Genomic DNA, 13262 nt, shown 5'->3' with positions numbered 1-13262 from the left:
TGCATCAATCTTAACTGTGTCACCTGATGAATTTTTACATAGGCATACACCCATGTCAGCATCTCCCAGATCAAAATGTAGAATATTTCCAGCATCTCAGGAGACTCCCTCATACCCCTTCACAGTCAGTACCCCTTGGAAAGGTAGCTACTATTATAACACCTATCACCATTTAGCGGTTTTTCCTGTTTTAATCTTCATGTAAATGGAATTATACAGAATGTACTCTTTTGTGTCTGACTTCTTTCTGAGCAAGTCATTTAAAATCTTTAAGCCTCAGTTTCTTCAGCTATGTAACAGGAATACTAATAGCACTTACATCATAGGGGTGTGAAGATTTAATGAGATAAAGCATATAAAATGCTCAGGATAGTGCCTTGGGCATAGTGTGTACTGAATAAATATTAGTCCTTTCCTTCCTTACTTCCCTTCTAAGTTCTTAGAGCCATATTAGGCACTCTTGATGTATAAGAATAAAAGGCAGTTCACATTCTTAAGGAGCTTATAATCTACTTAGGGAGACAAGGATACAAAGTGCTTGGTAAGCAGTAAATGACAATATTAATAAAAGATACTATTAATATAATGAATATAATAATATCAATTACTAATCCCATGGCTGATTGGAGAGGAGGCATGCAATATCATGAAATGGTTAAAAGCATAGGTTTTGGAGTTTTTGGACTTCAGTTCTAGCTTCAGTTTCCCCACTTACCAGTTGTGTGACCTTGGGGATGTCACATAAGTCTCTAAGCCTCAGTTTCTACATCTATAAAATAAGGTTAATACTATTATCTACCTCATGGGATTGCTGAGAACATTGAATACAACATATGTCAAGTGCCTGTCACAGGGCCTGGAACATAGTATACACTTGAACAGTGGTATTTTCTGAGGTGTTTTTTCCTGCTTTGGATTTCCTGCTAGGATTCATAAAGATCCAGAAGTACCAGCCAACCAGCGTTGGTTAAGTGGCTTGCAAAACCTCACCCATTCCAGTTGAACAAGTAGCAGAAGCCCCAAGATGACTGTAGAAGCCTGAGGGGCCACGTCTTTCTTTACCCCTCTACCTTTCTCTAGTAGACACTCAAGATACTACCAGTGACCATTGGTCTAGGGACTGTGCCTCTGAGCCTCCCAACCATGCTTTTTTTTATTCTTCATAAGCCTTAACTCCTAGTGATCCAGGTCCCCAAATGGGACTCTCCCTTGAAAAGCTGACTCCGTGCAGCCTTCTGCCAGGAGCCACGGCAAGCTGGCCCCAGTCCAGCAGTGGAAGACTCATTTGTCACTGAGGAGTGCAATTTTTATGGCCATTGGAAGTCAACATTTGCAAATCAAAATTCTTTAAACACTGCTTAGCATCACAGTGTTTTGAGAAAACATTTTCAAAACGTTTTAATGCATTCTACTTCCCACTGTTCAAAACAAATTTAAGAAAAACTTAAAAATCAACATGTCTTGAAAATATTTTTCATACCAAAACAAATGTTTCAAAAGCTTTTTGCAGATATGATGATTAGTGAGATGATTCAGCCCCAAAGAATATTTTCTCTAGTGTTGTTCTGATGATTGTATTTTTCAGGCTTGATTTAGTCAGATTATTGTCTCAAAACTATATTTATTTTCTATCTTCAGACTCAGCCAAGAGACCAAGGGAATTTAAAATCTTAAAGCTTCAACATAAAACATGTGTTGAATAAACGAATAATTTCTTCTTTTTGTCTTGGCTGCCAGAAGACTCAGAGTTATGTTAGGTAGAGGTAAGTATTTTACCCTTGGTTAGGTACAGATAACTATTTCACCCTTGGTTTTGCCTTGCTCTACATTTTACAAAAGTAGCTTTATTGAGGTATAATTGATATACAAAAAAAACAGCACATATTTAAAGTATAAAATTCAGTGTTTGGACACCTGAATACACCTGTGAACCCATCACCACAATCAAGGTAATAGATATATCCATCACATCCAAAAGTTTCCTGGTGTCCCTTTGGGATTTTTTTGGTTTGTTTGGGGGTTTTTTTCTGGCAAGAACACTTAATATGAGATTTACCCTCTTAATAAATATTTCAGTGCCTATCTGTGAAAGTCCTAGAAGAAGACATAGGAAAAAACTCCTTGACAGTGGTCTTGGCAATGATTTCTTGGCTATGACACCAAAAGCAACAAAAACAACAATAGGTAAGTGGGGACTACATCAGACTAAAAAGCTTCTGCTTTTTACCTGCACAGCAAAGGAAACAATCAACAGAATGAAAAGGTAACTGATGGAATGGGAGAAACTACTTGCAAACCATCTATCAGACAAGGGGTTAGTATCCAAAATACATAAGGAACTCTTAAAACTCAATAGCAAAAAATCAACCCAATTTAAAAAAATAAAGAACTGGGATAGACATTTCCATATGGTTTTTCTATCACTCTTTTGATCTTCATTTATCTGCCCTATTTCTCTGAATTTTTATGTTACTCTTCCTCAAATCCATTTTGGAAGTAGATGAAGTTATTAATGACATATAAAACATAAATTGTTCAAAATCTAGGAACAAGAAAAAAATGTGTTCAATAGAAAATGAGCAAAATATTTGAATTGGCATTTCACAGAATAGGAAATCTGAAATTATGGGGAAATGCCCAATTGCAGTAGTACTCAGAAAAATGTAAAGTTGAAAAACCATGAGATATCACTAAATGCATATTTAAATGGCAAAATTAGAAAGTCAGATAATATTGTGAGCCTGTGACAATATGGGGAATCATATATTCTCATGTATTGCTGGCAGGAATGTGAACTGGCAAAGCTACTCTGGAGAGTAATCTAGAGGTGCTTAAGGAAATGAAATACACATAACCCTATGACCAAGTTTATAGTTCTGGAACCGATCCATTAAGGGACATGTGCAAGTATTTATTTTAATTAATTAATTTATTTATTTTTGTCAGTGTTGGGTCTTTGTTGCTGTGCCAGGGCTTCTCATTGCGGTGGCTTCTCTTGTTGCAGAGCACGGGCTGTAGGTGCGAGGGCTTCAGTAGCTGTGGTGCGTGGGCTTAGTTGCTCCGCAGCATGTGGGATCTTCTCGGACCAGGGATCGAACCCATGTACCCCGCACTGGCAGGTGGATCCTTAATCACTGCGCCACCAGGGAAGTCCCAAGTATGTTTATGGAATCATCTTTTGTGTGATAGCACTGAAGGGAACCTAGATATCTATAACTAGTGGACTGGCAAATAAAATGTGATATATGCACATGATGAGAATACCATGGCTAATCAGAACTAATAGTCTAGATATAAGTCTTGGTCAGCTCATGTAGCTAAATTAATATATAGATGATGGATTGAAAGGGTGCTTATTAAGTATATTAGGGTGGATGTCTATGGGGGCAGAAGAGAAATGGGATTGGAAATGGGAAAAGAGGAAAAGAATAAAATTAATTAAAACAAAAAAGAGAGACCTTGTAATAAAGACTGTGTCATTAACCAAGGAAAATGAATGACTCGAGTCTATGAATCTTAAGGTCAAAATAACCAGAAAAATATTTATAAATTTATGGGATATATTGCTGTGTTTCAATACTAGTTCGTATAAATAGACCAGAAAGCTTTCCTGGCCTTTAAGATATGGACTTTTTAATTCTACAGATGAAGAAGACCTCTGTGCCTACCTCAGGATCATATATGTGATGTGCAAGTAGTCAAGATGATTTCTATGGAAATGAGGGATTAGATTCTAAGATTAGATTCTAAAATCAAGACTTACCATATTGTCCGAATGAGAACGAGGTCTGAAGTTGGGGTATGGTGTTTTCCAAAGACACTGCAATGGTGGAAGGTTGTGTATAGGCAGGAGAGTGATCTCTGAAGAAGAGCATCTCAAAATTAAATTCAAGAGCATTCAGCCCCCCAAAAGGTAGATAAATGATGCCTAGTGTGTATGCTACCGTCTGGCTTGGGGAGTGGGAGTAGAGGTGGGAAGAAGGAGACACAGTTGAAAAGAAGTTGTTTGGGTAGGGAGAAAGTTCTTCCAAAAGGAGAGCAGGATGGGGAAAAATAGTCACAGATGGGAAGAGAGAGTAGAGGTTGTGCTGATCAGAGAGACCTGGAGATTAGAGATTGTGTTAGATTTAGGGGATGGGGGTTAGGAGAAGAGAGAGACTTTTCTAAATAAGAATCAAGAGTCTAACATCTAAATCTCAGTCTCTTATGCCTAGGTGCCAATCAGCCTGAGAGGAATCACCCTAATGATCCCACACACACACACACACTCCATTGTGCAGTGTTACTGTTCTCCCTTGTGACAATAGGATGTGGTTTGAAAGCTGGTGGGGACAGGGCATACAGTCACTATCAAAGTCGGCTTGGCTTGCCTAGCTCACTGGGTTCCATTTTGGTGGGGAAGAAATAGTGAGAGACTGAGACTTCCCTGGTGGTCCAGTGGGTAAGACTCCACGCTCCCAATGCAGGGGGTCCGGGTTTGATCCCTGGCCAGGGAACTAGATCCCGCATGCATGCTGCAACTAAGAAGTCTGCATGCCACAACTAAGACCCAGCGCAGCCAAAATAAACTATAAATAAATAAATAAATGAAAATAAATTTTTAAAAAAGAAATAACGAGAGACGAACAAAATACACTAGGTGTGCCACGAAAGTTCCAGAATCATAATTGTGAGTGGGTATGCCAGTTAATTGACTTTAAGTATAAAACACATTTTTTGCCTGTTACATTTTACTAATGAAATAAGAGGCATATTTGTCTTGAGGGCACGACATAGAGTGGGGATTTATTTCATTTTATGGAACATTATTGAGTATCCTCTGTAAGCCTAGAACTAAGTTTAAAAGATTTTTAAAAATCCCATGATCCTCAATTCTCAAAGAGTTCATTGTCAACCAATTTTTTAGATTCTCAAAATTAAACCTAGCATTGACATTTTGAAGTCAATCAATCAACATATAGCCACACCTGAGCCATCCTTTTAGGGACTGGGGCTATGAACTGTTGCCAGGGCAGTGGGAAAGGGAAAGAAGAATGCTGAGAACTTACTATGTATCAGGCTCCACAACTGAGCTTGTTATGTATTCTTTCATCAGGATTCTAAAAAGGAGGTTCTTGGAGAAACAGAAGAAATTGGGGTTATTTTGCCTAGCAATGAGGGATGTCTTGGCTGTCTCTAGATGTCTGAGGATTTGTCATTTGCAGAGACATAACTGTGCCTTGTAGCTCCAGAGTGAAAACACTAGCCCATAGAAGGAACTTTTCAAAGGGATAACATTACTTCATGGGTCAAATAAATCAAAAGTATAATAATAATAATAGTCACAGCTCCCATTTACTGATCACTTACTAAGTGCCAGGCTCTGTGCTGAGCATTTTAAATCCATTATTTTAATTTGTTCTCTCAGAGATGCAATGAGCTAAGTGTTCAAACCAACTCTTCCAAAAACTGGCATAAGAGAAAAACAAAGTTAGCTGCATTGAAAAACTTTGCCCCTACAATTTAATCAAATTAAGATGCATCTTTTCAGCAGTAGTATTACTTTTTCACTAGATACGAGGGCACAATTCTCCTTCAGGGCATAGGGCACACTGCTATACCAACATCTACCTCCCTTTGTGATTATCATTTCTGAACTCTGGTCACTCTTCCCCATTTTCTGAGGACTGGATCTCTGGCTTCCTTGACACCCCAGGTCCTGCCATCATCCTAAGTAACCTCAACAATATCTGTGTGGAAGACCCATCCCACACAACCTGGCCTCATAACTCCTCCTAACTCCTTTAACCTCTTACTACCTCAACTATCACCAGCCATTTGACATCACTGGACATGGCTTCACCCGCTAGGAGACTCAACTCCAATATTCCATTGTGACCAAAATCTCATAGCAATGGCTGAGTTCCATGTCACCTGCTCTGTTTTTTTAAATTATTTTTATTGGAGTATAATTGCTTTACAATGTTGTGTTAGTTTCTGCTGTACAGTGAAGTGAGTCAGTTATATGTATACATATATTCCCTTCCTCTTGGACCTCCCTCCCACCCACCACCATCCCACCCATCTAGGTCGTCTCAGAGCACTGAGCTGAGCTTCCTGTGCTTTACAGCAGGTTCCCATTAACTATCTGTTTTATGCATGGTAGTGTATATATGTCAATCCTAAAAATCCTAATCTTAATCTCCCAATTCGTCCCACCTTCTCCTTCCCCTGTGTCCACATGTCTGTTCTCTACGTCTGCGTCTCCATTCCTGCCCTGCAAATAGGTTCATCTGTACCATTTTTCTAGATTCCACATATATGCATTAATATACGATATTTGTTTTTCTCTTTCTGGCTTACTTCACTCTGTATGACAGACTCTAGGTCCATCCACATCTCTACAAATGACCCAATTTCATTCCTTTTTATGGCTGAGTAATATTCCATTGTATATATGTACCACATCTTCTTTATCCATTCATCTGCCATTGGACATTTAGGTTGTTTCCATGTCCTGGCTATTGTAAACAGTGTTGCAATGAACATTGGGGTACATGTGTCCTTTTGAATTATGGTTTTCTCAGGGTATACGCCCAGTAGTGGGATTGCTGGGTCATATGGTAGTTCTAGTTTTAGTTTTTTAAGGAACCTCCATACTGTTTTCCACAGCAGTTGTATCAATTTACATTCCCACCAACAGTGCAAGAGGGTTCCCTTTTCTCCACACCCTCTCCAGCGTTTATTGTTTGTAGATTTTTTTGATGATGGCCATTCTGACTGGTGTGAGGTGATAGCTCATTGTATTAGTTTTGATTTGCATGTCTCTAATAATTAGTGATATGGAGCATCTTTTCATGTGCTCTTTGGCCTTACGAGACCTCCAGTGCCTGAAATCCTTCATTTTCTGCTCATTTCCTTCCTTGTCTAGCCCAGATCTTGGGGCACATTTATTTAGCACTGACTGCATCTTCATCCCTTTGCCCTCCAAATACCATGTGTGCACTATGTAGTCTCAGCTTTGTGTCCCTCCGAACATCTGATTTCTCTAATCCCATAATGCCCACTGTGGGAGAAAGGAGAGCACTCCAAACATTGGTGCCTATAATACTTTCCAATTTCAGTGCTTGATTTTCAAGCACTAACCCAAATTTGCAATCCTTTGATAATTCTACTTGGCCATAACATAATATCTTTTAAATATATTATTGGGTGTGATTTGCTAAAATTTGTTAAGAATTTTTGTGTATATGTTTTTGAAGGATATTGGTCTATACTTATGTTGTGATGACTGACTGGTTTTGGTATCAAGGTAATGCTGGCACGTAGATGAAGTTTTTTTTTGTTATTTTTGTTTTTTTTTTTTTTGCGGCCCGCGGGCCACTCACTGTTGTGGCCTCTCTCACTGCGGAGCACAGGCTCCGGATGCTCACGCTCAGTGGCCATGGCTCACGGCCCAGCCGCTCCGTGGCACGTGGGATCTTCCCAGACCGGGGCACGAACCCATGTCCCCTGCATTGGCAGGTGGACTCTCAACCACTGCGCCACCAGGGAAGCCCTAGATGAAGTTTTAAAGTGTTCCCTCATTTTAATTTTTCTGGAAATGTTTGTGTAGAACTGGTATTATTTCTTGCTTCAATATTTGGTAGAATTTACCAGAAAAGCCATTGAGGGCTAGAATTTTCTTTGTGGGAAGGTTTTAAACTACAAATTCTTTAATATCTTTAATACATTTTGGACACTTCAAGTTATCCTTTTCTTCTGAGTGAGCTTTGGTAGTTTCTGTCTTTTAAAGATTTGTCCATTTCTTCTACATTGTTGAAATTATTGGCTTAAAATTGTTTATAATATTCTTTTTTATCCCTTATTACTTGTAGAATCTGTAGTGGTGTCACCTCATTCCCGATATTGGTAAATTGTGTCTTCTTTCTTTTTTTTCCTGGTCAGTTTGGCTAGAGGTTATTAATTTAATTAATCTTCTCAAAGAACTAGATTTGGTCACATTGATTTTCCCTAATGTGTTACTGTTTTATATTTCATTGATTTCTTGTAACTTAATGTAAGACTTTTCTTTTTTTCTAATATAACCTTTCATGGTATAAATTTCCCTGCAACCACTGCTTTAGCTGAAACCCACAAATTTTGATATCTTCCATTATCATGATCATTCTGTTCAAAATATTTTAAATTTTTTTGTGTGATTTCTTATTTGACCCATGGGTTATTTAGAAGTATATTGTTTAGTTTTTAAATATTTGGAGATTCTTCATACATCCTTATGTTACTGATTTCTAATTTCAATTCTAATTTGGTCAAAGATCATATTTGTATAATTTTAATCTTTGAAAAATATATTTAGGCTTGTTTCATGGGCCAGAATATGGTCGGTCAAGAGAAAAGTATACATACTTGGAAATGTATTTATTCTGATACTTTTTGGTGGTGTATTCTATAAATGTCATGTAGGTCAATTTTATTGATGGTACTATTCCAGTTTTCTTTAACCTTACTGACTTTCTGTCTACTTGTTCTATCAGTTATTGAGAAAGGTGTATTGAAATCTCCAACTTTAACTGTAAATATGCCTATTTTTCCTTTCAGCTCTATCAGTGTTTATATCATGTATTTTTGAATCTCTGTTATTAGGTGCATAATATCTAAGATCGTTATATATTTTTGATGAATTGACTCCTTGACATTATGAAATGACCCTCTTTGTTTTTGTTTTGTTTTGTTTTTCTTTAAATTTATTTTATTGAAGGATAGTTGATTTACAATGTCGTGTTAATTTCTACTGTACAGCGAAGTGATTCAGTTATACATATACATACATTCTTTTTCATATTCTTTTCCATTATGGTTTATCACAGGATATTGAATCTAGTTCCCTTTGCTATACAGTAGGACCTTGTTGTTTATCCATTCTATATATACTAGTTTGCATCTGCTAATCCCAAACTCCCAATCCATCTCTCCCCAATCCCCCCTCCCCCTTGGCAACCATAAGACTATTCTCTATGTCTGTGAGTCTGTTTCTGTTTTTTAGATAAATTCATTTGTATCAGTTTTAGTTTCCACATACAAGTGCTATCATATGGCATTTGCCTTTCTCTTTTTGACTTAATTCACTTAGTATGATAATCTCTAGGTCTATCCATGTTGCTACAAATGACATAATTTCATTCTTTTTTATGGCTGAGTAGTATTCCATTGTATATATGTACCACATCTTCTAAATGTTCTTCTGTCGATGGACATTTAGGATGTTTCTACATCTTGGCTATTGTAAGTAGTGCTGCAGTGAACATTGGTGTGTGTGTATCTTTTCAAATTATAATTTTCTCTGGATATATGCCCAGGAGTGGAACTGCAGGATCATATTTTCATTATTTCTTATTCTTGGCATATAGCAGATTTTTATTTGTCTTTTAAAACAGGAAAAAATAGACAAACACTGTCTTATTATTATTATTATCATCATCAGTAGTAAAGATGAGACTAGAAGCCCTTTGGAGGACTAAAACCTGTTATCGGGAAGAGTTAGAGTTAGTATACAGAAGCACAGATAGAGGGAGCACTTAGAAAGCTGCCTGGGATGTACATTTAAATCTAGGCTCAGGAGCAAACATGTCAGTTCTCTTTGACAGAAAAACCTTTGCCACAGATCCTAGGCAGTTACGTTGGTGGAACCTTCCCAAGATGTTAGAATTTGTAGGAATGAAATGACCCTCTTTGGTCTGAAATCTATGTTGCAGGTATTGATATGGTCACTCTAGCTTTCTTTTGTCTATTGTTGGCATGATTAACCTTTTTTTCCCCCCCGTTTTTAAAAGATATTTTCTTCTGATGTCTTCTGACTTGCGTTGTTTCCAATAAGAAGTCTGCTGACTTTCTGGGGCTTCCCTGGTGGCGCAGTGGTTGAGAGTCCACCTGCCGATGCAGGGGACACGGGTTCGTGCCCTGGTCTGGGAAGATCCCACATGCTGTGGAGTGGCTGGGCCCATGAGCCATGGCCGCTGAGCCTGCTTGTCCGGAGCCTGTGCTCCGCGCTGGGAGAGGCCACAACAGTGAGAGGCCCGCATACTGCAAAAAAAAAAAAAAAAAAAAAAGAAGTCTGCTGACTTTCTTATATTTGTCCCTCAGTATGTAATATGTGCTTTTTCCCCATTGGATTCTTTTAAGATTTTTCTTTATCACTAATTTTAATTAATTAGAATATGATATGCCTCAGTGTAGTTTTTTCATGCTTCTGTGCTTGGGATATTGAGATTCTTGAATTTGTAGGTTTATAATTCTCATCTAATTTTGAAAATGTTCAGCCACTTTTTCTTCCAATATTTTTTCTGTCCCCCCTCCTCCTTTTCTTTCCTTCTAATGAACATCACATGTTCAGGCTGATAAAAATTGTCCCACTACTCACTGTGTTAACTTTTTCTTTTTTTCTCTGTTTAATTTTTGATAGTTTCTAATGCTCTGTCTTCAAATCTTGTAATCCTTTCACTGCAGGTTCCTCTTCCTCTATTTATCCCTTACACACTGATGTTCCTCTAGGGTTTTTTCCTGTGCTACTTTTTCTTCTCACTCTGCACACTGATCCGCTTCCAGGGCTTCAGTTACCATTTCTATTTTGATCACTGCTAAAACTTTATCTTTAGCCCAGATCATTCAGTATTTTAGTATTTCTGACTGCCTATTTGACATCTTCCCTGGCTTGACCCAAATGTACTTCAGCTCACACAGAAACTATTATCTCCTCCTGTATGTTTTATTAGCAACACAAAACAACTGGTTACCAACACCAGAAATATGGGTCTTATCAAAGATCCCCCTATTCTCCAACCCCGACATCTATTTGATGATGACATTTTGTCAGTTGTATTCTTTAGCATGACTCAGGTGGTTCTGCTTTTCTCTATTAAAACTGCATTGAGGGGCTTCCCTGGTGGCGCAGTGGTTGAGAGTCCACCTGCCGATGCAGGGGACACGGGTTCGTGCCCCGGTCCGGGAAGATCCCACGTGCCACGGAGCGGCTGGGCCCGTGAGCCATGGCCGCTGAGCCTGCGCGTCCGGAGCCTGTGCTCCGCAACGGGAGAGGCCACAACAGTGAGAGGCCCGCGTACCACAAAAACAAAACAAAACAGAACAAAACAAACTGCATTGGCTTAAGTTCTAGGTCTTTCTCATCTATATAATTACAAGTCTCCCTGCCTTTATAAGCCTCTTTCAATCTTTCTTACACTTTGCCTACTACAGAATGACTTTCTATTATGCAAATCTGATCACGTCATTATCTAAGTTCCTATGGACAACGAAATACAGTTCAAATTTCTTCACATAGGTTACGAAAACTCCCATGATCATTTGCCTACTTCATTAACATAAGTTTTTATAGATCTTCTATGTAAGTAATCCATGATGACTATTTGCAGTTCCTTGAAGAAGCTATGTTGTTTCATACCTCTATGTCTTTGCTTAGGCTGTTCCCTCCTCCTGAAATATCCTTTTTACCTTTCTGTATGGCAAACTCTTACTTATAATTTCAGACCCAGCTGAAGAGTTTTTCTGTGAAGCATTTGCTGAACCACCCAGGCTAATAACTCCTTTTTTGAGCCACCAAAGTACTTGGTACCTCTATTATATCATTTTTTACATTCTATTGCAAATATTTGTTCATGTCAGTCTTCCTTACTATACTGTGAGCTTCTTTAAGACTTGAACCTTATTGCATTTCTGTATCTCTAGCACAATGCTTAACATATGAAAAGTGCTCAATGAATGTTTTTTGATGTGTAGAGTTGTTTTACCTTGTATATAAAATTGGTAAGAGGTGTGGCAGGATTTGAACCCAGATTTTTGTGAAGTCAAATCCTTGTTTTATCCACTACTTGATCCTATCTTCCAGTTAAATATCCCAATTCACTGAATTTTCCTTCCTGAAGTTTCTCTATATGGAAACTGATCTTATTTGAACATTTTGATCTCTCTCTCTCTCTTTCTCTCTCTGTCTCATTGTCCACTTTTTCTACACGTATCTTAAAGTATAAGACTTTTAAGTCTGGAAAGCTACACAAGGTATGAAAGTTTGCATTTTCCAAAGATAGCTACAATAATATCTCATATTCCACATGCTGTTCTGCAACATCACTCTCCCATCAAGAGGCAGAGTCCATTTCTCCATTTCTTTGAGTCTTCAGGCGATCTATGACTGCTTTGGCCAGTAAAGTAAAATAAGACGATGTCGTGACCATTCTTGGAATATCTCTTAACCGGTCTGGCAGTTTCCACTTCCTACCTCTTGAAAGCCAGCTAACATGTGAAAACCCTGAGGCTACCAATGCTATGAGAAATTCAAGTCATGTGGAGAGGCCCTAGAGAATGAGGTGTCATGTTGAAAGAGAGAGAGACCAAGGTGTCAGACCTTGAGGTGCCAGACATTTAGGTGCAGAAGTTATACTGAAAGTGGAGTATCCAGACCTAGCTTTTCAGCAGACTCCATATGAACCAGAGACAAATCACCAGCCAATAACTTCCCAAATTCCTGATCCATGAAATTGTGAATAAGATAAAACTGTTGCTTTAGGCCACTAAATTGTAGGTGATTTTTTACACAGCAATAGATAATCAAAACGGAGGAAAGGGGAATATGACTAACATATCTATCATCATGGAAAGCTCAAAATAAAACCTTTTTCCCTAAGCCCCAAAATACCAAGAGGAGGAAGTCAAACTAGAGATTAGAAAGAAAGGTACGGACAAATAGGAAGCCTTCTTAATAGCTTTAGCAGGAAATAAATAGTATTTAGAGCTCGGTACCCCTTGAAGTGGTGGAGGCAAACTATAAATGACTTCCAAACAGGCAGGAAATAAAGGATTCATTTTCAATAGTACAGATGGCAAGGATCAAGGAAAGGTAGCAGCTATTCAGGACTGCAGAAAGAGTATTCCCCAAAGTCATGATAGGTTGAAATAATGGGTTAAATATAAAAAAAATTAAGTATTAATTAATAGTGATGCAATCGAGTTCAACCTGCATGTGTATAAAAATAAATAATTAGCACAACTTGTGAGATAATAATTTAGGTGCCAGTAACTGCTCAGAGAGGTAATAACTTCTTAAACCACATTATTAAAAGTGGAAAATTCCAAATGAAGGCATCTGACCGCTTTTTTTTTTTTTTTTTACTCAGAAAATACCTGGAAGATGTCCTTAGTTCTGTGAGCAATCAAGAGAGTGAGAGGACTCAAAGCCATATAACTTAAAGGAACTGTTCGCCTTTTAGGTC

At 38.1% G+C, this 13262-nt stretch overlaps 1 protein-coding gene across 34 annotated transcripts in view; it reads left to right on the top strand.

Moving 5' to 3' along the window:
• ARHGAP36 (Rho GTPase activating protein 36) overlaps positions 1–13262 on the top strand; it is a 154152-nt gene that overhangs the window by 76260 nt on the left and 64630 nt on the right. For 5 of the 34 annotated variants that reach the window (XM_067724554.1, XM_067724518.1, XM_067724522.1 and 2 more), the window contains 2 exons: positions 1639–1763; positions 2077–2184. The exons of 16 other annotated variants lie outside the window; for them this stretch is intronic. In XM_067724554.1, coding sequence (XP_067580655.1) covers positions 1751–1763; positions 2077–2184 — 121 coding nt within the window. In that variant the 5' untranslated portion in view covers positions 1639–1750. Of the gene's footprint in view, positions 1–1638; positions 1764–2076; positions 2185–13262 lie in introns of those variants that run through there. 13 more of the 34 variants (XM_067724535.1, XM_067724552.1, XM_067724532.1 and 10 more) reach the window with 5 other exon arrangements.

The sequence above is a fragment of the Pseudorca crassidens genome, chromosome X (genome assembly GCF_039906515.1).
Source record: "Pseudorca crassidens isolate mPseCra1 chromosome X, mPseCra1.hap1, whole genome shotgun sequence".
Lineage (NCBI taxonomy): Eukaryota > Metazoa > Chordata > Mammalia > Artiodactyla > Delphinidae > Pseudorca > Pseudorca crassidens.
This window is presented reverse-complemented; position numbering and strand designations above follow the sequence as displayed.